The sequence below is a fragment of the Purpureocillium takamizusanense genome, chromosome 6 (genome assembly GCF_022605165.1).
Source record: "Purpureocillium takamizusanense chromosome 6, complete sequence".
NCBI classification, from domain to species: Eukaryota; Fungi; Ascomycota; class Sordariomycetes; order Hypocreales; family Ophiocordycipitaceae; genus Purpureocillium; species Purpureocillium takamizusanense.
This window is the reverse complement of record NC_063073.1, coordinates 1,351,004-1,375,822: the sequence shown is the minus strand read 5'-3', so window position 1 is coordinate 1,375,822 and position 24,819 is coordinate 1,351,004. Positions and strand designations below refer to the sequence as shown.

The following is a 24,819-nucleotide window of genomic DNA, read 5'->3' as shown; positions in this document are numbered from 1 at the left end:
GTCGGAACGCGCAAAGAAAATTACCCGGCGTTTGCCCGCACCTACCCTATACCTGGCGTCACATCTCGACCAGCCGCGGCAACAGACATGGCACGGCCAAAAACATCATCACCAGCGAGTACGAAATTTTTGAAACAATAGCCATTTACCGAGCCGCAATACGCTCCAAAAGGTTAATTGGATAGCCAGGTGCCCGTCGTATAGCCCAAGTGCGACGCACGCACCATGGCGACCCCGTGGCCTGAGGACCAAACCTGGCCCGCCGACTACCGAGAGCACGCCGCGAAATTGAGCACCTACCTACAGGCAGCACTGAAGTCGATCAACGCAGACGGACCGCCCATCGACCTAACCAAAGTCAGATACTCAATCCTCGGGACGCTGTCCCTGATCGTCAAACTACAGGGTACAGCCGACCTGGGCCGCGTCCGAGAGGCGATCCGAGACATGCAGACCGAAGCAAAGGCCGCCGTCGAGAAGACCAACCGAGCCATGAACGACATCCGAGACGAACTCAAGAACACAAACAACATGACACAACAGACCATTGTAAGCATACAAGAGAACGCCAATACCGCCAGGGCCGCAAGTGTTGCGGCCAAGGAGGCAATGGAAGTCAGCAAGGCAACCATGAAAATGGTAAGAGATATGAAGCCAGCAGGAGCCGCACCGCAGAATACCCTCGTTCAGACGTACGCCACCATAGCTGCTAGGGGAGGGCTCGCTGCAAGCATGCACAACCCCGTGAATCACAGAGCACCGCCAGTCCAATCGCAACGTGAAGTTATCGTAAACATCCGAGACCCAGTCACCATCGCCAGCATCAGAGCGATGGGCCCACGTAGCCTAAAGGCGCACATAGACAGAGCTATCGAACAAAGCAGCAACGAGCACATCAACAAGATCAAAGTAGCCTCGTCGAATCAGTTGAAAAGTGGTGACCTCAGCATAAAGACCGCCACTAGCGCAGACATGGAAGCTCTTAGACAATTCGCAGAGGACTGGGAACAAAGGATCGGCAACGGCGCCACAGTGCGCATCTTGACCTACGGCGTACTAGCACACGGTATCCGCACTAGCTCCATGGATATGGAGCGTTTCGACGAAGTAAAGGACGGCCTTCTGCAGGACAACAAACCGTTCATTCCTAATGCAGAGATCAAATATATCGGATGGCTCACTAAGTCATCGCCCACAAAGTCGGCATCATCTGTGATCGTGGAATTCGCGAAAGCAGAGGACGCAAACAGAATCATCGACGAAGGACTGATTTGGCAGGGCGAGGTCTTCCAATGCGAACGATACGACAGACAGTGCCGTCTGAGACAGTGCTTCAGATGTCACAAATATGGCCACATAGGAACCCAGTGCAAGGCAACAACAGCATGCGGCTACTGCGCGCAAGATCACTCGACTCGAGAGTGTCCCACGAAAAGCGACGAAACTGTCCCCAGGAAGTGCGCCTCCTGCAGAGGCGACCACGAGGCCTGGAACAACCAGTGCCCGACAAGGAAGGAGGAATTGGCCAAGATCAAGGCCGCCTACAAGGCACGACCCAAATATCATCCAGAGATCCCAATGCTACGAATCCCAATGGACGACATCCAAGGTCAACCTAAGGAGGCGCCAAGGCTAGGGCGGCCACCCCTGGAGCCGCGACAATCCCAGGGCGCGAGACCGGGTCGCAGCAGGTCGCCAACAAAGAAGACGCAAAAGCGCCCGAATCCAACAAGCAGCCAGGGACGCAACGAAAATGCGGACCTATCCATTAACGTCAACACCGAGAACGCACGGCCAAGGCGAGCCGTGACGAAAACGCGACGGGCACTGGAGGCCCTCGACGTGAACATGCAGTGGACACAAGACAGCACCGAAATGGACGTTGACAACAGGGAATGATCACAGAAAAGACACTCACAATACTGCAGTATAACGTAAGAAAGTCCAAGGACACGGTCATGGCGACGCTGCTGAGAGACCCACGGATACGGGAGTACGACGTTCTGGCCATTCAGGAGCCATGGAGGAACCCATTTAGCGCGACGACACACCAGCCGGCCAAGGAGCTTTTCCACCTATGCTACCCATCTACCGAGGAAGGGGAGACGGCAAGAGTGTGTTTCTTCGTGAACAAACGCATCGACCACTCCACTTGGCACTTCCACGAAGTCAACAAGGATCTCTGCACTCTCGTACTAGAGACGCAGCAGGACGAAACCAACAAAATTGTCATCCACAATATATACAACCCCACCAGAGTTCAAGGAGATAGACGAAGCATACTACCTCAGCTCAAAGCCGAGCTTGAAGCAAGAAACACAGAAGAGCAGGTCATAGTGGGCGACTTCAACCTACACCACGAATGCTGGGGTGGAAGTGATATACAGAGACCAGATGTAGAGTCTCAGGAGCTGCTCGAAATTATGGATGAGTTCAGTCTGACCAGCCACCTACCCGCCGGCACAATCACATATGAGGAAGCCGAACGCCGCTCGACTATCGACCTCAGCCTCACGACAGTGGGGTTGGTCGATAGACTGATCAAGTGCGAGATAGACCAGGGGATTAGCCACGACTCGGATCATCTGCCCATCATCACGGCGCTAGATCTGACCGTCGTTCCGCTGCAGCCCAGGACGAGAATGATTTGGAAGGCAGTCGACGAGGCAACGTTTACGAAAACGCTGCGGCGACGGCTGCCACCACTACGAAGACCGCGAACAAAGACCGCACTGGACGCATACGTCGACGAAATTACCACTTCATTGCTTGCTGCAATTGATGAAAGTGTACCGCGAAGCCACCCAAGTAATAAGTCAAAAGCAGGCTGGGACGAAGAATGCAAGACCATTCTCGCAGAAACCAAGCGACTACGCCGTATATACAGCCGCTACCACGACGAAGCAAGCTGGGAGGCATACCGAATTGCGAGGAACGAAAAGAAGAGAGTCATCAGCAAGGCGTTGCGCAAGGCACACAGAGAAAGAGTAGAGCAGGCCGCAGAGTCCCCAGAGTCCTTGTGGCGCATAGCCAAATGGGCACGAACTAGACAAAGCCAAACACCCACAGTCACACCAGCACTGACGGACCCTACAACCGCCGCGACAGCGATCACGCCTAATGAGAAGGCCGACCTTCTCAGGAAGGCCCTCTTCCCCAAACCACCGGAAGCTAGCCTGGAAGACATCGACAATGCGGCATACGATAGCCAGATTCTGTTACCAAAAATATCTGAGCAAGAGGTCGACGATGCCATCCGTACCGCAGCCTCCTTCAAGGCACCGGGACCTGATGGCATCGTAAACCGAGCTCTACAGATAGCCGCACCCTGGATTAGGACCCATTTAACCCGGATTTACAACCAAAGCCTGGCGCTTGGATACTGCCCACAACACTTCAGGAACTCCACGACCGTTGTTCTACGAAAACCAGGGAAGGATAACTATACAGTGCCGAAGGCCTACCGGCCCATAGCGCTGCTGAACACCATCGGAAAGATCATGGACGCCATCATAGCTACAAGATTGAGTTACCTGGCTGAAACATACCAACTTCTCCCTGCAACTCATATGGGGGGCAGGAAGCTGAGATCGACAGAACATGCCCTCCATTTTGTTATTGACAAAATTTACGAGGCCTGGAACCAACGTGGCAAAGTGGCGAGCCTACTTCTGCTGGACGTCTCCGGGGCCTTTGATAACGTCTCACACAAACGGTTGCTGCACAATTTGCGAAAGAGGCGGGTCGACGAGAGAACAGTCCGCTGGATCGCAAGCTTCTTGAGAGAGAGACAAACAGAACTGTGCATCGACGGATTCCGCTCCGAACCGTATATACTCACGACAGGAGAGCCGCAAGGATCTCCACTCTCGCCAATCCTCTACCTGTTCTACAACGCAGACCTGTTGGACCGATGCAATCAAGCCGAGAACACGGCTGCGACGGGCTTCATCGACGACGTTGCTATATTGGCGTGGGCCGACACAACGGAAGAAACATGTGAGATGCTACAGACAGCACTTCAAAGAGCGGATGACTGGGCGTCAAGTCACGCGTCTATCTTCGCTCCAGACAAGTTTCAATTGACCCACTTCACGAGAGCAACGTCCAGAATCGACACGAGCAAGCCGGTGCAAACCAGGTGGGGCGAGATCAGGCCGAAACCAACATGTAAATACCTCGGATTAACAATGGACGCCTCACTGCGCTGGAAACAACACGTCGACGAAATAGAACGCAAAGTCTCAAACACGATTGCCGCGCTCACGAGCCTCGGGAATTCGGCCTGGGGAGTCAAGACCAGGGACATGCGTGTCATCTACCGAGGCGTAGCAGTACCACAGATGATGTATGCATGCTCAGCCTGGTCTAACGCAGGATGGGGCGGTAAGGGCTACACAAACAGGACCATAAAGAAACTGCAAAGTCTGCAAGGGAGGGCCGCTAGGGCCATAAGCGGCGCCTACAAGGCGACGTCACTACCTGCACTGGACGTCGAGATGCACCTTCTTCCAGTCGAAGAGCAGATTTGGAAACACAATGTCGAAGCTCTAGGACGCACAAATACTGGAGTGTGTCGGGTAGCCGATACAATGCAGACCTGTCGAAGAAAAGCTACGCCCAGAGAAGCAATCAGCCACGGCATACAAGCAAGGCATGGACCAGACATGGACAAACAGGAAAGGATCGAGCCGTTCGTTACGCCGCCATGGTGGCAAGGGCTGCGAGTCTACATTGAGGATACAGCAGAAAAGGCGCGCAAAATACATTTACACCTCATGAGAAGGGAGACAGCGGCTCTGCACATCTATACCGACGGTAGTGGCATCAACGGCAAGATCGGAGCCGCTGCGGTATGCCCAACAACGCAGCAAACACGTAGCTCATACATGGGAGACGAGGAGACCTCAACGGTATACGCGGGCGAGCTGCAAGGCATCTCGCTAGCACTGCAGATAGCACAGCAGGACAGAACGGCAGGTTACAGGCGAAGCAAAGTCCTCATCTACACAGACAACCAAGCAGCCATCCGGTCCTCAGCCAAGCCTAAGGGTAAGTCTGGGTCCTACTTGCTGAAACGCATTGCCACACAAACCATAGCACTACGAGAGCAAGGCCTGCCGGTCGAAATACGGTGGATCCCAGCGCACTCCGGGGTACAAGGCAACGAAGACGCAGACAAAGCGGCCAAAGAAGCCACTGGATGGCGCGAGAGGGGACCAGCGGGACCGCGCGCAGAGATGCCCGCAGATATCTACTCTCTTCATTCCACGTTGAAGACGTGGGCACACAAGGAAGCCAAAAGGACATGGGCGGCAAAGTGGGCGGCGGAGGAGCGAGGTAGAACCTCGTACCGCTACACACCCAAGCCAACCAAAAAGGTCCTGCAGCTACACGACGGGTTGAGCAAGCGCCAGAGTGCGCTTCTCGTCCAGATGCGAACAGAGAAGATAGGGCTCAACGACTTTCTCTTCAACCGAAGAGTACCGGACGCCACGGACGCCAGCTGCCCATGCTGGGAAGGACGACAAACGGTATCGCATGTCCTGCTGCGATGCCGCAAGTATCGACAACTCCGGCACCAGGAACTAGGCCACCTTCCAGGACGACACGACCTCCGGGACATATTGAACGAGCGCAAAGCAGCCGCGAAGGCCATCAAGTTCATGGAACTGACGGAGATCCTTGGGCAATTCAGGATCGCGTCCCAAACCAGACAAAGCTGAGCATTGGGGGGAGACTGTAGGTACACAGACCCAAGACATGAGGCATATCGCTTCGACAGAGCCTGCAAACATTGAGCATTAGAGAGAACCACGATCTGCAGGAGCGGCCAGGCAAATGTAGATTGAGGTTGAGGAGCAAAGCGGGAATTTTGGGGGCAGCTGGTCGGGGCTTTGTTTACATTGCACTGGCGAAGTGGGGCGGCTGGAGGTTAATCCGGTCGCGTCGGCTGCCTGCCAGACCCCGCTCACCGGGCATGGCTGCGCATTAAATTAGCGGCTACAACCGAGTAGGAATTCAGTTCAGTTCAGTTCAGACATGGCACTTGAGATCATGACCGGCTCATGACTGTTCCTTAGATATGAATGAATTATCTAGACGCTTATGGTTTATGGGGAGACGCTTGCGTGTTCGTCTTTGACATCTGTTTCTAGAGAATTAGGTGACACCTTGCGGCTAGTTGTATTCCCCGGCGATTGCTTGATCGTGAGGGCATCTGGAGTCGCACAACCAACAAAGTTCACCACCGACGACGGCCCCACAGCGGTTCATGGGGTTCACCTTCGCCATCTGGCTATCATACGAAGTATGCATAACACATCTGTTAGATTCCTCCTGAGCCTCCCAGATGTGCCATATGATGTCATGCTCCAGCCGACACGACAAGTTCTTGGTCTGCGAGCTTGGGGCTTCCCCCAGTCCCAGCTGACCCGGATGCACTGACCATTGGGTGGTCATTGCCCGAAACCTGCGACCGCCAAGTCAAGCACGGAGAAGCCAACAATGGGGTATTCAATGAGTGGCGATCACTGCGCCTCCTCAAGAGTGAGCCTTTTATCACAAGAGCATCTCGCATATCTTTACGGCGGCGATATAGATGCTCCAAGGTCAAGAAAAGACACTTTGTATTTTATTCATACATACGGAGAGATAGCCCTTGCAAGCCGGTCACCGACTTGTACAAGCAGCACCATCGCCACCAGGCTTCCACAACCAGCATTAACCACAATGCATCACTTGCATGCAGCCGTACTCCTTGCGCTCGGATGGAGCGTCGCCGCGTTTGATCCGGCAAAGAGAAACGCATGCCAGAGCCAGGACTACACCGTTTGCCTGGACTCGTTTGCCTGGTGCGCCGGCCCAAACGACAACGACAACAACGGCTGCTCGTTTCCCAAACACACGTATCCTTACTACGATCGCGACTCTGGGCCTAACAAAGCATTGCTTCTCTGGGACCAGAATTATACAATCTCATGGAAAAACACGGACGACAGGTTCCCTGTCCAGCTGGTCTGGCGCTTCGTAGAACAAATTGATCCCCCAAGATCTGGCTCCTGGTCGAAGAGTATGTTAACGGGATACCTGATGTCTTGCACGCTGAACATGCACTGATATCTTATCCGATCAGACATCACCAAGGGGGCCAAGAGCTTTTCCTTCACGTTCAAGGACCTTGCCGCCGAGATTCAAAAGTCATCCAACAACAATTCCACCGTGGCCGAAATCAAGGGTTACGTATCCGATTTCAACAACGAATTCGAGATCAGTCAGCCCGAAAACGACTTCGCACAGGGCAAGAAATTTCGCACCGATCACTCTGATCCTTTCGCCGTCCTGGACAGCACGGCAGCGCAGTATTTGGAGACCCATGCACAGATTGCCAGCCGCGAGACGGAGCACAAGTGGAAGCTCGGCGTTGGTATCGGTGTTGGCCTCGGCGTCACCATCCTCCTGGTCTTGTCCGTGGCCGCGGGATGGCGCCTTGGGAGAAGAGGTGGGGTGATGCCGGCACCGAAAGTCATCACCCCCAGGCCATCGGTAGGTTAAGCAAGTCGGACCATCTGGTGTATGACATTATTTGTCCTAGTTTGCTTTTGGAATTCCCTGTTAGCAGGTACGAAGTATACGAATCTTGATTTACTCTGTTCGTGTATGACGATAGAGATTGACTGCATCACGAGGGTTTGGGTGCACACGTGACGATGATATTGTAGTGGTAGGATTCAAGTCAGACCTAGTACAAAGGAGACTTGTCTCGTATGTATAGTATACACCCCTGGACGCCATGGCATGCCCCTATATGTACATTGTGCAACGCTGCCAACCGAAAAATGCCTGTGACGACCTTGTAGATCCGCTCGCTTCTGAATGCAACGCTGCGGCGGTCGATGGAAATTGTTCAAGCCCTCGCATGACGCATGGACGCTCAAACGTGACCATTAAAGACATGCTTGGCAGCCATGGGCCAGCCAAGGAGCATAGCGATGCCGGGAAAGAATCTATCGAAGCACTTGTTAGAGGCTTGCGCGGATGATGCGAGAGAAGGCAAAGACAACTTACATGGCGGCTTGCTTGCCCACACGCTTCGCCTCGTTGCTCCAGTCAGCCTTGGCGGGCTTCTGGGAGAGGCTGAGACGCTGGAAGGGATGGGCCTCAAAGGACCTCGCGGCGGTGCGGAGGGACATGATGACGGAGAAGGGCCTCCGGGCCGCGACGCGGGTAGCAGCGGGAATCATGTTTGCTGTGCTGGAAGTGGTGGCAAGATGTCGATACGACCCTTTTTATCAGATGATATTGATGAGGGAGGATGGGTAGTCGTGGCTCGTGAGAGAGGAGAGGACGGAAGAGGAGAGAGTAAAAAGAGTTGAGAGAAGCCGAGTAAGCTTGATATGACCTGTTCTGGTGTGACTGAGGATGACAACGAGCATGACAGGGAGGGTTACACTGCTGTCCTACATATTTATATGTACATACAGTCGCCGCGCCCTCTCTGACGACGACCAGTCAAAGGATTCGCAGGCCTGGCCAACACGAATCCTGCAGCGGGCACGCGCACACCAGAGGTGGCCGCGTACGGGCTTACAGTGGGATGATGTTGTCTTCGAGGAGGCTCGACATCACACCACGCGGGCCCCAAGCTCGACCAATGGCGGGGTCGCCATTCCCGGCGCGCTGTGAAATGGCGGCGCTGACAGCGGGCGCCGGGGCGGGCCTGCGTCGGGGCAGCGCTGGGCTTCCACTGGCAGGTGGTGCCACTTTGATCCCGGGGCCGTCCGGCGCCCGGGGCCGATGGGGGAGATTTTTAGATCTCTTCCCATTTTGTTAGACGCCATCGGCCACGGTAGCGTACGAAGTATAGCGCAACGCAGCGCACCAGATCTTCTTCGCCGTAAAATGTCCCCCGACAAAGGTGAATTTCCCCGACAAGAGTCAATCTTTCCCGCTCCCCATCCTGCAGTCTTACACCTGCCGATGCAGCCGGCTGAGAGGGCGCGCCTTCTTGAAACTGTCGCTGCCTGTTTGTTGGTTCCTCACTGACCAGAGAAAGCAAGTGAGAGCGAGTTCCCGTGACAATCGATGTTTGATGGGGTTTAGGCCCTTATAGCCAATCATACGACGCGGTGTCACTTCCCTGCTTCTTCCGGAAAATCGACTGACGGAGGAGCAGCCCAGTTTGGTCAGTGCAGGCGCAGCGATCCCCCGTGGCTGGAGACGGGATGAGAAAAAACGCAATGCAACCGCGCCTTCCATCCCAGTGTGTGGCTGCCCCGGCCATCGTACCTCCAGGGCTGGCGTTGCACTCGGATCTCGACCAATTTCTTCCCCACGAAGGTTGCATCCCATGTTTCGGGAATCGTTCCCGTCTTGATGACCTGACAACTGCCGACGTCTACCATTTACATGCCGTGTAGGAAGAAAGATGCCGCCGCAGCAAAACCCGGCTGGGTCTCTGCCAACCGGCACAAGTACCGCGCAGCAGTGCACGGCTCTTCTCCAACTACGAGGTCACTGTGCAGGTCATTTTAGGCCTGGCGCACCACGTGCGTCAAGGATCATGGCCAAACGTGGCATGGCAATTAAGTGAGCAATCTTTGGATTACTGGGTATCCAACAATATTAGGTATGTAATCCAAAGACCTCCTAGAGATGAAGGTATCCAAGCTCCAGTATCATTGCCGACTCGTCGGCCCGTCTCCCATTTATCCGACAAAATAGGGGGAAACAAAAATCTGCGGTCGTCGTCTTCATCAGGAGCAGCTCTCGTCGCTGAGCGGGGCGAAATGTAGCTGTGGGCGTCCCCATCCGAGACATTATATAATCGGCTCAGCCACCATCGTCACGCGCACAAGCGTGCCTCGAATCGCCGCCGGCAAGCACGGGCGAACCCTAGTACAGAGGAATGCACCAGTTTCCGGCGACGATGCGACACCGATTACCTCGTGACGATAATGTAAATGGCATGGATGATGCCAGGAATGTAACCTACAAGTCCTCTGGTCAGCACAATCTTCAAGACGCAATAGTAGCCATCAGCAGCAGTGGAGGGCAATGGCACTCTGCTTCCGACACGTCCGTTCCGACCGCTGCCAAGGCGCAGGGACACAGTGAGAGCTTACCGAAAATAGTCAAAAGGATGTTGAGGAAAAGGTGGGTGTCGCAGCCAACCTCGAGAAACACACCAAGAGGAGGGAGGATGATGGCGAAAATGAACTTGCAGATGTCGCTACAGCGGAAGCCACGTCAGTCATTATGCGCTCCAATTTCAAATGAACAGGCCATCAGCTGTCACGAGTTCGTCGCGTCGTCATCGAGGCTCCCAAACCCGCCGTGATTTAGACGGCAACCATGGCGTCGTCGAGAGTCTTGACGACGTCACGGAAGCACCGGACTCGACAACATGGGCTTCGCGAAGGTAGGGCGCACATGACGAAGCTTACCTAGCGGTGAGAGGCATGGCGGCGGTTTTGTGGTGAGTGATTCTTGTCGTAGTTGGGATGGAAGCTATACGGTAGTAGGACGGCACTCGGTAGGTTGAGATGGAAGAGAGGGTGAGAGTGACGACACCCGGGAAGCTTTTGACTTATATACGAGAAGAGGGGTGGCTGGACTCTAGAAAAGCTACCTGACCTCCTGCCCGGGTTGCGCGGGCTTGCCGACAGTCTGACGCAGCTGCGGGAATGGATGGAGGATGTGGAAGCACCGCCGCTGGCATCATCTTGGCGCAGCTCCATCCAGCTTGGCTTGGCTGGCTGCGACCCGAGCCCACTCCCGCAACCTTGGAGCGAGGCTGGCATCGAGCCGAAGTACCTGCCAGGTAGCGCCGGTAGGTATACTCGTCCCAATGCACTGCGAAAACAGGGCTCCGGGCGCGTTGAGACGTCAAGAGAGAGAGAGAGGCCCAAGCCCAACACGGTCCTCTACCACGAAGACGCCCGGCGCGGCCCTGCCCACAGCCCCCCTCCCCAGGCGGCCTGCGTCATCGACTCGCCAGCGACGCGCCAGGTGGTCCTGCTGCGGCCACTCGGCACAGGCCGCGCTCTTCGTCCGCTTGGTAGGTGTGTGTGCGGCGGCTTGTCTCGCGGTCCACCAGGCCTGGGCCGTTGGGCTGGTACTGGCGCTCGTCGAATGACTTGCCGGCAGCAGGTGTCGTACACATGGAAACACGCACGCACGCACGCACAGCACGGCAACGGGCAGTGGCAGCAGCGGCGGCACCAAGCTCCCGCAAACGCTGCTTGTGAACCGTCATGGCCCAGATGGGTCCTCAATGTACAACCACCCGAACCCCTCCGGGACCCTCGACGAACAGACAACTTACACGAACTTTTCTGCGGACATGCTACAGTACGGTTCCGCGTCTACTAAGAAGTACATACCAATAGGATACTTGAGCCCAGATCTCGTGCTATCGATCCATGCGGGTTGGTCGAACCCCCACCAGCCCCAGTCAACTTGACCCGATGCGGGCGAGACATGGCCAAGCTGCGGGGCCTACGTCATACTTTGCAGATTGGACATCATGTTTTTTTTTTCCTTGCCTCCCCCATCCTTGCTGGCGCCGCTGCTTTGACCGCGGCTGGTCGCCCGGAAACACGCAGCGACGTCTGACGTCTTTGTCGAGAAGAAACCCGTTCCGCGATGCACACGCCACCGCCTCCTCCGGTCTCAAGAGGAAAGTGTGTCTCTGGGGATGCAGTGGTTTGTCGTACGAACTCATCGGGGCTGGCGGGGGTTGCGAACGGGGAGCGAGACAAGAACTCCCTCCGCCAAGGCAGGAAACCGTAGCTCGCTCACGCGCCACACTTGAATCGCCAGTCTACTTCGTAGCCACATTGCCACATCACTATTACAGGGCTCAGCGGGCATCGCCACGGCCATGACTGATGTTTGCGTGTTTGCGGCCACGTACACGAGCGGTGCTCCCTGCTCGATGATCCCGTCGCCTCGACTGTGAGGTGACGCATTGTGACGGCTGTGACGACGACACCAGGCCTGCTGGTTCGGCGATGGTGCGGTAGCACGGATCTCGGCATGGTAGTTAGGGCGTTTGCCTCTGCTGTCGCAAGTCACCGCGGCGACCTAAAAAAACAGGGAAACTGCGCCTCCATTGGGTGAAATTGCCCGTGTAAGTCTCCCGACATAAGGTCTACCAGCCTGGCTTCACGCCAGGTAGTACTACCAACCTACTGGCGACATGTAGTATCCGTAACGTACTTGGACTACCTTAGTACTTACGAAGTACTTGAGTTGTACCAACTCTAGCCGCCGTTCGACCGCCTCGATCGAACGAGATAATCACGATATGGGCATTGGAAGGTAGTAGCTTCTGGGTCGACTAACGGACCTGCCCTTTAATTTCGCGTTGCGTTGTGGCTTCTAGTATCATATTGGTGTGCTTGCGCCCAAACACCTTTGGGGTCTTTGATTAGCCGTGGGGACCAGCAATTGCACCGTCAACTCGCGCCTAGCCGCCCAGCACATCGCCGGCCATCAGTTGACCAATCTTTCAACCCAACTCCCCCCCTCTGGGTGGCTGTGCTACGTACTATACATGCATGCACCCTGCTCTGCCCCATCCAGTCCCGAGAGTAAACCGCCGGCTGCCAGAGAGACACGTGCACCAGCGTCTCGCCGTCTCCCATCGAGATTTGGCGAGGCCGGCCCACCAGGTTCGTCGGTGTCTCTGCTGCATTTTGAGCCAGTCGCGGAAGTACCCCGAGACCGTGCGCCAGCAGCCCACCAGCAAAAAGAGCTGCGGAGGGGCTCGCTTGGGCACCTCGATCGTCGTCGACACTTCAAAGTCCCAGTGAAGAAACGAATGATTCTGTGCATCGCAGGGTGGGATGCTCGTCGGAAAGTAGGCGAAGAAGAGGTCTCGGCGATTGCATAGATCACGTTCCAAGAGTTTGCTCTCATCTTGGTTGGTCTCCTGCGTGATGCAAGGCATGTCGATGCTGGAGGACGCTGCACGATGAGCGCGAGGCATGGGCATGGGCATCACGTCAAACCGTTGCGCCTGTTCCAAGCTACCGTCTAATGCCTGTACCGCATTCTACTCTTCCTTCGTTGACGACGGTGTCGCCGCCGCCGCCGCCGTTGACTCTTCAGCCTCGCTGACGAGCCTCTTGCCGTAGAGCACCGTTCCCGCCGCCCACGCGCCGAACGTCGCACCCGCGTACATGCCCACCACGATGGTTACGGGCCAGCGCTGCCAGTCGCGGTCCCAGTCGAGGGGGATCGGCACGGCCCCAAGCCACGCGCCCAGCACGGCGCCGAGGAGCGCCCCGAATGTCTCGTCTAGGGGCGCGGCCGCGCCGGCCACGGCGACGAGGGCCTGCGTGTCGACGCCGCGCGCGTAAAACGTCGGGAACAGCACCAGCATGGAGAAGTGCGCGGCGCAGAGGAGCGTGTGTGGGACGTGGTCGAGGAACGGCGCGCCGAAGAGGACGAAGAGCAGGTGCACAGCAGGGGTCGCAATGACGGCTAGGATGAGGGAGAGAACCGCGGACTGTACGAATGGCTCGATGTTAGACTTCATACCGGGGCCTGATCATGCAAAGGGGGGAGAAAAAGCAGGTAGGGGGACGGCATACGGAGATGGGATTGGGACCGGTGCCATCGCCGGGCTTTCTCTTCTCGCCTGGCCGTTGCTTCTTCGCGGCTCGCCCGTGCTGCGACCCGGCAACCGGGAGGCAGAGCACCGCGTACACGGCCTGCACCACCGCCACTACGGGCAACGCGGATCTCAGCGTCGGCACCGGGTCCGCGACGAGGGCGCCGAAGCGCACTGCGAGGAGCGCCAGCAGTGCGGCTGGCCGAGCAAGCGCAAGGGGTCCCGCGAGCGGCGCATCGAGGATGGCCACGGGGCTGATTGCGGCGGCCTTTTGCGGGGAGGGCGCGGAGGACCCCCTGGCCAATGTCCTTGACATGGTGACGGGGTCGACGAGGGGCATTGTGGGAAGTCGTCGCGCGGTGGTGAGGTGAGGACAGACATGAGGTTGAGGAGCTTGGACAGCTTCAAGAATATCTGATCACGTGATGTGCATAGCTGTCGGAGGACACGCCAAGCATGGGTGAGCAACACCCCCTACCCTCACGATGCATCCACCTATATTCGATCAACCACCTGTTAAGCACCTGCTGATCATGCCAAATCCGATTTTCCGGAACAATGCCTGCACCAGTCCTCAAACGCGCGGATAAGTACATTTTTTGAGTGTAGCAACGGTGATAAAGGCGCGGACAGCACGACAATAGACTGGAGTCTGCGATATGACGACAAAGCAATGCAAGCTCACATCCGGGACTTTCGACGTGCAACAAATGGTTCTAGTTTGAAATTCATATATATATGAGTGAAGCCAAGGACGCCTCCGACTGATAGCCCTAATTTGTGGCCGACTTATCAACAACGAAGAGTACGAAAACGCTATATACAGTCACGGGTCGTCGGCTGTGTATGTTACAGCTGTCATCCATCAACCCAATCCTTCCTTTCATGAATGCGGCACCGTGTGCTGTCCCGGCTGTGGCGACGGCGCCCCGCTCCCAGGCGGCCTGTACGGCTGGTAGTGCGTCTTGGGCGATGCTGTCGACGCATGCACGCTCGCCGGCGACGATAGGCCGGACACGCTCGTCTGCAGTGGCGGGCTCGGGCTCAGCGCCGACTGCTGCTGCTGCGGCGGCGGCGGCGATAGATGGCTGACATCGCCGGGCAGTTCGACCACCTGCTCCGTCCCTTGGAGCTCCTGCGGCACCGCCGCGTATCCACCTGCCGTGCCCGGCGGAGGCGCCGGGCTGTGCGCGCCCGCGAGCGTCTTGCTATCGTGGGCGGCGGCGCCGTTGCCGGCTCCATAAGCGGGCAGCTCGTTTGGATCTTGACGCGCGTGGCGCCGTCGCTTGCGGATGAAGAAGAAGGCGCCGACGAGTATCGCGATGGCGACAAGCGGGATGCCCACCCCAATGGCGACCTTGGCTCCCATCGACAAGCCGGCGCCGTCGTCACCGGGATGATCATCACCCCCGGTCTCCGTCGCGGCGCCCGTTTCCCCTGTTCTCGTGGCCGACGTCTGGCCGGCCGTTGTCGACTTGGGCAGGTCGCTCGCCTGATACACCATGCGCAGACCGTATGCGTTGACGCCCGCCTTGCCGGTCATGGTAACAGCGCGCGTTGTTGTCGTGCCGCTGCGCTCCGACGTCACAAGCAGCACCGTCTTCTGGGTGCCCGCGCTCCACGTGCAGAATTTATCCTTCCACGCCAGTGAGAGCACCCGATCGTTGGGGACGCACGACAGCGTCAGGTCGCCGCGCACCGGGCAGCAGGTAATCGTCGTCGACACGTCGTCGCTCCATCTTGTGCACGGCGCCGGCGCGGTATATCCCGACGGGCAGGCCGTCCCTGGAGAGTAGATGACGCCCGGCGATGCGACGAATGATTCTGGCAGGCACGACGGGGCGTAGTCGAGAACCACGATACCACGTTGGGTGAGTGCTGTACACGTCTCGGGCGAAGCCCAGTCTGTCGGGAAGGGCCCGTTGAAGGCTGTAATGGCCATGGCATCGCTTGCCTTAGAATCTGATGTTTTCGACATGGTGTCGGTCTCGGAAGCCGCAACCTCACCGCGTAAATGGCTTCGCCCTGGAGTCACGAGGTCGTAAAAGCTCGATCGGATGTCTTGTTGATCGTCCAGCGTAGGCTATTGCGTCCACGGTCGGGTATGCACGCCTGGTAGTCCCTCGACTGGTGGTGAAAAGGGTAGAAGAAGACGATCCCACAAGGGGTTGCAGTCCGTGAGAGATCGCGAGGCACACTGAACAGGTCAGAATGAAATCGATCACCTTGTGCTCGCCGCAACCTGGGGGGTCCGTCCCCAGTGTACGATTGAGCGTCTGCAGTCAGCGTCTTGGTTCGCCATGTTGAGCCTAGCACTGGATCCTGATCCTTGCATCGCGGCCCATCGCAGGAGCCGCCGCGCGACCCTAATCGTTGAGCCGCGTCCGGACCAAGAATAACTTGCTGGGTCAGCGCGAGCGGGCTGAAATGAGTTGCGTTTGAAAAACCATGTGGTGGCGGCTCTCTCGATCCACGGCCATGTTTTGCTCAGATTCTGCGAGGTGCCACCACAGGGCCACCACCCAAGTGGAAAGAAGCCTTGCCGACTACCAGCCTCACCAGACAGGCTAGCCATTCTGCTGCTCATGTGCTTTAGTTAGTAGTCTTAGAGCTCGCCTTGCCCTGACGCCGCCGCCATTAGGCACTTTTAGGTGCTTGGCAGACATCCACAGCCTGCATCGCGCTCATACGACTGCGACCGACATTGGAGCCTATGGGAGAGTGTCAGGGAACTTGCCTTTGAAGACGGTCTGGCTCATACAGCTTCTCCGAGGAGACTTATGGGATACAGTAGCGGTCTTGAGCAAGCTGGCCTAAAGGTCCATGACCTTGTATTAACCTTACACAGGCAAACATCGGCCTGTTGAGGAACGCCAGAGGCGACAAAGCAGTGAATATGCTAACTGCAGTGAGCTAAAGTAACACGTCTAACCAGATACCTTGTTTGTTGCCTGAACGCCAGCTCTAACGATGAGCCTAATTCTGAGCGTAGCCGCCGCCAGCGAACGAAGCAAGACGGCCGCCCCAGTCCTTAGAACACCATGACCTCACCCTCCTCATCCACGTCATCGTCTTCCTCCCAGTCCACGTTCGCCGCCATCTCCTCCGCGCGCCGCTGCACCTCGGCGAGGCCCGACAGCTCGGCGACGTAGTCCTTCTCCTGCAGAGCGCGTCTCACAAAGTCCCACCCATCCTTGCGGTAGGCGTCCAGGACCTTCGGGCTGCAGGCACTGCAGCTGTCATACGACTGTCCGCGGATCACCATGTTTTGGAACGTGGACACGAACCCCCGAATCTGATGGGGCACGAGGCCGAGGGGGTGCTCTGGAGGGTCTCGCTCTGGGATGACGCCTTGGCTGATCTGCGGCGCTGGAGCATGCTGGCGTAGTGGGTGTTGTAGAAGGCTAGTCAGGAGCTCCACGAGGAGAGCCGAAGCCATGGCTGCGACGCCCGGCCGAGTTACTGTACATTGCTGGTCGAGCGTCTGATCCTTCATGGACTGGTGACTGTTAGCTAGGCTCTCGCCGAAGGGGCATCTTGCACTTACATCAGCCGGCGCGACGACATCGTTGCAAAAGTAGCAACCCAGAGACGACTCTCCTTCCTTTGTTTCGGAGCCATGTCGCATCACCACGTATGAGTCAAATCCCAACGCCGCATTCATCACAATCTTCCCCGTCGCCTTTCCGATGACTGTCGGCAGCCACCGCGACTCGCGAGTATCCATGAGCAGGAAAATGACGTCGTGCTCTGTGATCAGGCTTTCGAGTTTCTCCAAGTCGGCCTTGGTCTTGTCTTCGTCTGTGAACGGATGACCAAGCATGGGTACTGACAGAGAGTGGCCTTCCGTTTCCACCCCTGGATAGATTCTCTTCAGCATAGCTGCTGCTTGAGCGGCCTTGGGCTTGCCGCCATCGGTGCAGTCCTCGAATTCGAAGAGCGGCTGTCGCACCGGATTGGAAAAGGATACCCGTCCGTAGTCGACAAATGTGATTTTCCTGACGCCCCAGCCCAGTAGATTTCTCGAGACGTAGCCTCCCAAGGTCCCTGCTCCGAGCAAGAGACACTTTGTGTTTTTGATGCCCTCCAGGTCGAGCTCAGGTGCCAGCCGCCACTTCATCAGTTTGAGGTTCAGATCGACTGAGGAATCGGCTAGTCTCGCGGGGTCCATATACTCTCCGAGATTCACTTGCTGGGCCTGAAGCTTTCCGTTCTTGGACCTCTCCCAGCCTGTGACCTTGGGCATCTGGTCAAGATCCATAGAGTCGACAGCCTCCATCTGAATGGGTAAGACGACGCTGCGCGCTTCATGCCTCTTGGCCCACGTGTCTCTGTAGCACAGTATTTTTACCTTGGAGAGGCGGAAGCGCTGTCGGATGAGGACCAAGAGATTGCGAAGCGGCCATCCGGGGCCTTCAGGATATGTTGACGGATCGACAAAGGCGACATACTGGTCTTCTTCGGCAATATTCTTGAAGAAGCCCTCCTCATAACGACGCAGTGACGCTACCTCCCACTTAAAGTCGAGTTTCTGTCCTACCTCGCTGTCGTCTGCGTCACCAGTCTGGCCACGCACCTTTTTGGCGAGGAAAAAGCCGTGCTCGCGGCTGTCGACGCTGTATCGCCACGTCCCGACTCTGTCGACGAGCGCGGTGCTCTCATCCGCACTAAAGCGCTCACTGGGGCCAGACCGTTTCCATTGAGGGTCCGAGTGCAGCGCAGGGAAGGCGAACCAATACGTGAACTTGTACTTTTTGAGATCCGCGTATGAGAGGATGACGAAGGAGGAGAGAAGCGAGGGGACGGAGTAGATGGTGCCATCGTTTATGGCATCCCAGATCTAGATTTGTTAGAAATAGTACTCATTAAAGGGTTTACGGTATAGCTCACCTGTCGTCCAGCTGTCTTGAGCATGGCAGCCTTGTCCATGTTCTTGAAACCCTCAAGCGTATTTACATTTTTGATGATGCCCTCGCCGCGCGCGGAACCGAGGGGTGAGCTGTCCCGGTCAGCAAATAGTCGGAGCACATAGAGGCACGGGATAGAAACTCACTGCTGGCTTGTCAGGGCATTGCCCAGAATTTGCATGCGGCCGCTGGCCTCGGGCTGCTCGACGCGGGGCTCATACAAGCCCAGCACGTTGCGCGCCGAGTCGTCCAGCTTGTCATAGTCGAGCTTGGACGCAAAAAGCGCAGAGTAGAAGGGCAGCTCAATCTCCGACGTGAACGTCGCGAACTGGAGAGGAGCTGCCATGATGGCTGTGCCGACTGTCTCGACAGCCGCGCACGCGGGCAAAGATATGGGAGAGGCGGCAGCAGGTCCACGCCTTTGTTTGGCGAGCGACAAAGGCGCACGAGTCGACGTAGAATAAACGGCGGGCAGGACAAAGACTGCTGTTCTTGAAACTGCTGATGGAGGACTCGCCGTCAGGAAACGAGATGGATCGCGATGAAATGAGGGCGGGCGCACGGTGAGGTAGGCGAGATGTCAGATGACGAAGCGTAAATAAGCATCACGAGCTGAGGGCCAGGCAGATGATGCGGCGGCAGGCGCTGGGCGGCTGTCGATGCCCCGCCGCGGGGTCGCAGCTTTAGTGCCTGGGGAAGCCCTGGGCCGCCTGGCAGCCGCCCGGCGCAGGTGGCTAAGCTAAGGTTCCCTCGGGCTGAGGCCAAAACGAGCGAGCGCCGCCCTCGCCCAAGGCTTCCATCTGTCCGTATGCATGACTTCCGAGGCGCCGGAGTAGCTTGACAAATTCACAATAAGTGACGCAAGCGAGTAGCGGCAGGTATCATATCTAATGCCATGAAAACCTACTTCCAATTTCACTTCACCAGTGCGTGTACTGCGACACCCGTCTAGCCTGGCGACGAAGGGCCAAATGACGAATGGAGGCTACAGAGTGGAGAGACTTTTCCAAGGCTCATAGTTTTCAATAAGGCTGCTCCATCCAACAACAACACAACATCCGGTATGGTGTAGTGGCTAACATCGCTCGCTCTCACCGAGCAGCCCAGGGTTCGATTCCCTGTACCGGAGAAGATTTTCTTTTTTTGCCTTTGAATCCAGTTGCCGGTGAGCATCCGCTAATGGTTCTGCGTATCTTTTTTGCATTACCTTTTGTCAATCACTGTCGCTCTCGCCCGATTTGGCTAAGCAATAGATCCCGAATTTGACTTCATCTATCTCCAGGCAGTTAGTTCCCAGTGCATGCTTCGTACTTGTCGTCAACACAAAAAAGTCCATCTCAGCATTGTCAGAAGACCATCTACATGAGTGTTAAGTGTGCCCATGCAACAGGCAAGTACCTTGGAAATTTCTCAAAGTGGTCTGGGGTAGCAGTATCACACGGGATTGACTGAACTCAAAGACAACAAGGTGGCTTATTAGGTGTAAATCTACATCTGATGATGGTCAAGTATGCGACAGTACGCCATCATTACCTAGGAGACTCCAAGCCACCCAAGAGCGACATCGAAATCCAGGTCTAAAGTGTCACAACAAAGCCAGCCTTCTCCCCCACAAGCGCGCGGCAGCGAGCAGGAACACATCTCACGTCTTATCGAGGACAGAGCTTGTGCACGAATACTTTACGCCGCAAGTTCAGTTGATTGGACCTCGCGTCAGCAACTACGTCAGTCCATGGACCCTGAAAAAGTGTCGCGTGTGACGCGAAAATCTCCCCCACCTTTTTAACAGGGCGCCTCACCGCGCGTCAAACCACGTTTCCCACCGCGACACCTGCTGCAGCACGAGGCACAAGAGAGACCCCACGTCGCGCCACTGAACCTCGAGGCCAAACTCAGGGGCGGACCTGGAGGGGACACACGATGTTGATTGGAATCTGCGGAGGTGAACACCAGCATCGCCCGTGACCCATCGCCGTTGTTGACCGGAAGCGCTGACGAGCTGCGTTTCCCGCAGGCATCTGCTCGGGCAAGAAGACGGTGGCCCAGTATCTGGTCGAGCACCATGGCTTCAAGCATCTCTATCTCGAGCAGGCCAGTCCAGCCGAGTCCCCATCTAGCAACGACGGGTGCTCGTCACCGCCTCCACCAGAAGCCTTTGACGGCGCCCTGACATCGAGCGCCCTCACCACCACCTCCCCCAACTCCGCGCCCAAGAACCATACTTCGCGATCGACCTCGTCGCTGGCACTGCACCCGCGGCCGTCGGCGGCCCCGCCGCAGCACCACACCTTTGCGTCCCCAGAGGCGCTACTCGAGTTCGTCACCAAGCGCTGGCGCAGCCGCTTCGTCACCACCGACATCCCCACCGAGGCCGTCCTCGACGTCTTCGTGCGGCGGCCCTTCTTCCTGCTGCTGTCCGTCGATGCGCCCCTGACGGTCCGCTATCGGCGCTTCCAGCGGCGCGGGCAGCGGCCCGGTGACGCCGACGTGGGCCTCGAGGACTTTGTCGCGCGCAGCGACGCGCACCTGTACGACGCGCACGAGGGCTTCCAGCCGCTCATCTCGCGCGCGTCGGTGCGGCTGCTCAACACGTCGAGCTCCCTGGCGCACCTCTACGCGACGCTCGGCAAGCTCGACATCCCGAACCCGGACCGCCTGCGGCCCGGCTGGGACACGTACTTCATGGCCCTTGCGTCGCTCGCCGCCCAGCGCTCCAACTGCATGAAGCGCCGCGTCGGGTGCGTCCTCGTCGGCCGCGAGCGCCGCGTCATCAGCACCGGCTACAACGGCACCCCGCGCGGCATCCGCAACTGCGCCGACGGCGGCTGCCCGCGGTGCAACGACGGGAGCGGCTCTGGTGTCGGTCTCGCCACTTGTCTGTGCATCCACGCCGAGGAGAACGCCCTGCTCGAGGCCGGCCGTGAGCGAATCCGGGACGGCGCCGTGCTCTACTGCGACACGTGCCCCTGCCTGACCTGCAGCATCAAGATCTGCCAGGTCGGCATCAGCGAGGTCGTCTACGCGCAGGGGTACAGCATGGACAGGGAGACGGCTGCCGTCTTTAGCCAGGCGGGCGTCAAGCTGCGGCAGTTCATCCCGGTGCGTTTAACTCTTGACCAACCTTTACCCCCCACCCCCCTCAACGCGTGCTGACCCCCGATTGCAGCCGCCCAATGGGCTGATTCATCTTGAAAAGATGGAGTTTTACTGATGATACATTGCCATGTCGTGCAGGGAGTGTAAGCGTAATGAGGCATCGTTATGTACCTAGGCCAGACGACACATATGCATAGCAGGGGTGGTATAAACCCCAGGAATTGAGTGGCATGAAAATGTAGTCATTGTTGCAGAATTGGGCGACTTGGCTGACTCTGGTCGGGTCATCATGCGCATATGTGAATCTCTGATTGTAATATTGGGCTGCGCGTCACTGAAAGTGTGCCCGACCTGCTAGGTATTCCGCAGGATTCGGTGGATATGGCCCCCAATTGTAAGCAACAATTCCTCTGAGCATTGCGCTGGTGCATGCCGCGTCGCCGAGATCCCACGGACGACGTACGTACGCACATTTGATATCGGCCCCCCATGCGCTCGTATATTGCTAGCATAGTGCGTACCGTATTCGTAGACGCGCACGTATATCATGATCGCATGGCGCCGCTACTATTTCCCATTGCCATGCTTGGCAAAGCGAGGTCCAGGGTAACGTGCTCTCGAACCATGATGATGGGTGAGACCCAACGCCAGACATCGATATCGACACCCACATGCCAAAGCCCCCGGCATACAAAGGGCTGACTATACAATACATTAGTACATTGTGCAATACGCAGTACGTGCATAGTACGTGTACACGAAGACGCACGCCATGGCTTTGTGTGCGTGACTGACTGGCGACGTGCATTGTCAACGCCATGATCCACATATGCACCGATACGCCCGTCCAGCTTGTGAAGCGGAGGCCCGGGGGCCCGAACGCTCAGCGTCGCATCTTCGCCACGGGCCGCATGCTGCCTCGATCACAAGCGGGTTCAACAACACGGCGCGGAGAAGACGGTGAGCACGGTGCCATGCGCCGGTGAGTATTTTTTTCTCACTACGTACTACGTACTCGTTACTACGTGCTAGCTGCAGCACGCTCGTCCGAGAAACCCACGGTACCCATCTGGCGGTCAGGCAAGAAACTCGAGGGCTTCTCCACACGAGCGCAAACGCACACCAGACGGCGTGTGCAACACAATCCTGGGTCTGACAACACAATTCTTTCTTCTTCGTTTGCGGAGCACTGATGTGACATGCATTGCAGCTTGCGGCTTGCGGCGTTATGCACTGGTTTCGCCAGCACGGGCCAGGCCAGACAGCCCCAGCACGACGATGCAAGTCAAGGAGTTCGTGTCAGTCCTGTCGGCTGGCCCCAGAGCCTCTCACCCACACAATCGACACGACGATAACCTTGATTAGGGGATCAGGTAACTAATCGGCATGGACGGCGAGGCGCTGACTGCGGGCTCGCTAGGCCGTGGGTCCCGACCCCGGACTATCGACGGGGAAGCGAAATGAACTTGCAAGGGAAAAGGGGGGGTTTTCTGCGTCGTAGCATGAAAAAAAATCCCACGGCCTCAGGGTGTAGGCTGCCTTCATAATTAAATGCAATCTAATGCGCAATCTCGAAACCCTGCATCACTGCGCAGTGGAGGGGATTGGATAAAAATAAAAATAAAAAACAACGACCCGATGGCGATGTTTTGTTGTTTGTTTTGATCATCAGAAATTGCCACACCACCTCGACACGCGACCATGGGGGTGCGCAAACTTGAGGCCAGCCTGGGCACAGCCCTGGGGAGGTCGGACGAGGCGGCAGACGAGGCAAGGGGGCTGCAGAGGCCCTGCGTGAGCAGAGCACCCGAGCACGATGCGAGCGCTACTCTGCAGCAGGTCCTGCGAACACGACATTGCTTGTGTGGTTTGTGGGTGCCTTGGGTGTGGTTCAGGCACGAGTTGGCGATCGACTGTCGACGCGCGAGGATGGACGAGTCGGATGCTTGGTCTAAGATCCGCGAGACGCCCTGCCCTCCCGCTGCCAAACACGCAGGTTAACAGACTGCCGGAGAGCGAGAAGCCTTGTTGACGGGTGGCGGTGGCGAATCGCACGAGACTTGGATGCCCGGGTCTGAAACCGCCTCGTGATCGACGACACATGTCATCGCCTGGTGTTGGTGGGCGGCGTCTGGCCCATCCACTTCAGCGCCTGGCCTGGCCTGGCGTAGCGGCCGGGAGGATGAGAAGGCGGACGGCGACATGACGGATGTGGTCCCTTGGACCCTGGCCTGCCTGGAGCGCGTCAGTGGATCACCTTGTGCTTGGGCGCGGATGCAACTGTTGTGGCCGTCCAGACTCTGGCCAGGCCAGGCAGGTACCTACTACGGAGTAGGTGAGCAGGCGAAGCAGTCGCAACAGCCGCGCTCGACAACCTCTTGTTGTTCCGTTTTTCCCCCGCTGGTCTCAGAAGCGGCGGGCCGCGGGACGGTTCGAGGCTCTGGTCTGGCAAACGGCGTCACAGAGTCTACCGTGTCCCCTGGGGGGGCGTGATGGCGGGCCATGAATCGCACAAGAGGCGCAGACAAGGAGCCGCTTGTTATTGTTCGGAGATCGGAAGCCAGTGTCCAACGGGTAGGCCATTGTACGTGTCTCGAGGAAACAAGAAATGCAATGTCTTGAGGCCGTGGGCAGTGAAGGAAAGGTCTCTCCACTCTTCCCGACGTCTGGCAGCTGCCACCGTCTTTCTCGGCGTCTTCATCCGCGAAGCAAGGTACCTAAGGCGCCTATACGAGTACGGCAAGTCACACCAAGTAGGCAGTACTGGGCACCATTTGAGCCAGACTCTGGAAGAAACGAGTTCAGCCAGGTGAGCGGGTGGTACCGTCGTGCCCGTCTGAAGTGCTATGTACTCTATACGACCTACATCCACGGAACGCGAGAGCAAGTTACTTCGTACTACTAAGCCTTAGTGCATTAGTCGAAGGCTTCAACGCCCCCAAGACAGAACGCACGGCAGAGCACGGCAGGAGAACACAGACACAACATAGAGAGAGGGGAGCGGAGGGGAGGGGGTGAGGTTAGCCCACAGCCCACCATCCCACAACCCACTCTCCCCGCCCACCGCGAAAGACGCGTCTCAGCGCGTCACGCTAACCCATTCGGGTAAGACGGTAAACAAATGCGTCACCCGCGATTGCGCCCACGCACCTGCCCGCCGCCCGCCGCCCGCTGCTCGCCAGGCGCGCCCGGCGC

The 24,819-nt window shown here is 57.3% G+C and overlaps 9 protein-coding genes and 1 non-coding gene across 11 annotated transcripts; 5 read left to right on the top strand and 5 right to left on the bottom strand.

The window, feature by feature from the left end:
* The first annotated feature begins 1,163 nt into the window (after positions 1-1,163).
* Positions 1,164-6,020, top strand: JDV02_010865 (uncharacterized protein). Its single transcript, XM_047992606.1, has one exon. The coding sequence runs from the start codon at positions 1,896-1,898 to the stop codon at positions 5,724-5,726; it is 3,831 nt and encodes a 1,276-aa protein (XP_047844323.1). The 5' UTR covers positions 1,164-1,895; the 3' UTR covers positions 5,727-6,020.
* A 636-nt stretch (positions 6,021-6,656) lies between these two features.
* JDV02_006891 (uncharacterized protein) lies at positions 6,657-7,652 on the top strand. The gene is made up of 2 exons (XM_047988328.1): positions 6,657-7,072; positions 7,136-7,652. Exons 1-2 carry the CDS (start codon positions 6,733-6,735, stop codon positions 7,552-7,554), a joined length of 759 nt encoding a protein of 252 aa, XP_047844322.1. The 5' UTR covers positions 6,657-6,732; the 3' UTR covers positions 7,555-7,652.
* A 67-nt stretch (positions 7,653-7,719) lies between these two features.
* On the bottom strand, positions 7,720-8,485 carry JDV02_006890 (uncharacterized protein). Its single transcript, XM_047988327.1, has 2 exons — positions 8,068-8,485; positions 7,720-8,006 (listed from the first exon to the last, which is right to left on the bottom strand). The coding sequence occupies exons 1-2, from the start codon at positions 8,241-8,243 to the stop codon at positions 7,934-7,936; spliced, it is 249 nt and encodes an 82-aa protein (XP_047844321.1). The 5' UTR covers positions 8,244-8,485; the 3' UTR covers positions 7,720-7,933.
* A 1,455-nt stretch (positions 8,486-9,940) lies between these two features.
* On the bottom strand, positions 9,941-10,462 carry PMP3 (plasma membrane proteolipid Pmp3; the record flags this gene model as incomplete). The annotated part of the gene is made up of 3 exons (XM_047988326.1): positions 9,941-9,990; positions 10,125-10,231; positions 10,446-10,462. 3 exons carry the CDS (start codon positions 10,460-10,462, stop codon positions 9,941-9,943), a joined length of 174 nt encoding a protein of 57 aa, XP_047844320.1.
* Positions 10,463-13,060: 2,598 nt separating this feature from the next.
* Positions 13,061-13,978, bottom strand: GPI11 (Glycosylphosphatidylinositol (GPI) anchor assembly protein; the record flags this gene model as incomplete). Its single annotated transcript, XM_047988325.1, has 2 exons — positions 13,602-13,978; positions 13,061-13,516 (listed from the first exon to the last, which is right to left on the bottom strand). The coding sequence occupies exons 1-2, from the start codon at positions 13,959-13,961 to the stop codon at positions 13,061-13,063; spliced, it is 816 nt and encodes a 271-aa protein (XP_047844319.1). The 5' UTR covers positions 13,962-13,978.
* Positions 13,979-14,337: 359 nt separating this feature from the next.
* Positions 14,338-15,599, bottom strand: JDV02_006887 (uncharacterized protein; the record flags this gene model as incomplete). The annotated part of the gene is made up of 1 exon (XM_047988324.1): positions 14,338-15,599. The coding sequence occupies one exon, from the start codon at positions 15,597-15,599 to the stop codon at positions 14,505-14,507; it is 1,095 nt and encodes a 364-aa protein (XP_047844318.1). The 3' UTR covers positions 14,338-14,504.
* Positions 15,600-16,574: 975 nt separating this feature from the next.
* ATG7 (dCMP deaminase) lies at positions 16,575-19,166 on the bottom strand. Its single transcript, XM_047988323.1, has 4 exons — positions 18,675-19,166; positions 18,512-18,620; positions 17,169-18,461; positions 16,575-17,120 (listed from the first exon to the last, which is right to left on the bottom strand). Exons 1-4 carry the CDS (start codon positions 18,872-18,874, stop codon positions 16,653-16,655), a joined length of 2,070 nt encoding a protein of 689 aa, XP_047844317.1. The 5' UTR covers positions 18,875-19,166; the 3' UTR covers positions 16,575-16,652.
* A 419-nt stretch (positions 19,167-19,585) lies between these two features.
* On the top strand, positions 19,586-19,657 carry JDV02_006885. The gene has a single exon. It is a non-coding gene; the product is annotated as a tRNA-Glu (tRNA).
* A 241-nt stretch (positions 19,658-19,898) lies between these two features.
* DCD1 (dCMP deaminase) lies at positions 19,899-21,865 on the top strand. 2 transcript variants are annotated; one of them, XM_047988321.1, is made up of 3 exons: positions 19,899-20,470; positions 20,543-21,627; positions 21,695-21,865. In XM_047988321.1, exons 1-3 carry the CDS (start codon positions 20,449-20,451, stop codon positions 21,737-21,739), a joined length of 1,152 nt encoding a protein of 383 aa, XP_047844315.1. In that variant the 5' UTR covers positions 19,899-20,448; the 3' UTR covers positions 21,740-21,865. The 2 variants fall into 2 exon arrangements, with proteins under 2 accessions (XP_047844315.1, XP_047844316.1); XM_047988322.1 differs by having other exon boundaries at positions 20,543-21,864.
* A 344-nt stretch (positions 21,866-22,209) lies between these two features.
* JDV02_006883 (uncharacterized protein) lies at positions 22,210-23,256 on the top strand. The gene is made up of 2 exons (XM_047988320.1): positions 22,210-22,606; positions 22,835-23,256. The coding sequence occupies exons 1-2, from the start codon at positions 22,443-22,445 to the stop codon at positions 22,977-22,979; spliced, it is 309 nt and encodes a 102-aa protein (XP_047844314.1). The 5' UTR covers positions 22,210-22,442; the 3' UTR covers positions 22,980-23,256.
* Positions 23,257-24,819: the final 1,563 nt, after the last annotated feature.

Coding starts and splice junctions, on each gene's coding strand:
- JDV02_010865 (XM_047992606.1), top strand. CDS start 1,896: ATGATCACAGAAAAGACACTCACAATACTGCAGTATAACGTAAGAAAG.
- JDV02_006891 (XM_047988328.1), top strand. CDS start 6,733: ATGCATCACTTGCATGCAGCCGTACTCCTTGCGCTCGGATGGAGCGTC. Junction 7,073..7,135: donor ATCTGGCTCCTGGTCGAAGA/GTATGTTAACGG, acceptor TTATCCGATCAG/ACATCACCAAGGGGGCCAAG.
- JDV02_006890 (XM_047988327.1), bottom strand. CDS start 8,243: ATGATTCCCGCTGCTACCCGCGTCGCGGCCCGGAGGCCCTTCTCCGTC. Junction 8,007..8,067: donor GTGGGCAAGCAAGCCGCCAT/GTAAGTTGTCTT, acceptor GTGCTTCGATAG/ATTCTTTCCCGGCATCGCTA.
- ATG7 (XM_047988323.1), bottom strand. CDS start 18,874: ATGGCAGCTCCTCTCCAGTTCGCGACGTTCACGTCGGAGATTGAGCTG. Junction 18,462..18,511: donor TCAAGACAGCTGGACGACAG/GTGAGCTATACC, acceptor TAACAAATCTAG/ATCTGGGATGCCATAAACGA. Junction 17,121..17,168: donor ATGTCGTCGCGCCGGCTGAT/GTAAGTGCAAGA, acceptor AACAGTCACCAG/TCCATGAAGGATCAGACGCT.
- DCD1 (XM_047988322.1), top strand. CDS start 20,449: ATGTTGATTGGAATCTGCGGAG. Junction 20,471..20,542: donor GTTGATTGGAATCTGCGGAG/GTGAACACCAGC, acceptor CGTTTCCCGCAG/GCATCTGCTCGGGCAAGAAG.
- JDV02_006883 (XM_047988320.1), top strand. CDS start 22,443: ATGATCCACATATGCACCGATACGCCCGTCCAGCTTGTGAAGCGGAGG. Junction 22,607..22,834: donor GAGCACGGTGCCATGCGCCG/GTGAGTATTTTT, acceptor CATGCATTGCAG/CTTGCGGCTTGCGGCGTTAT.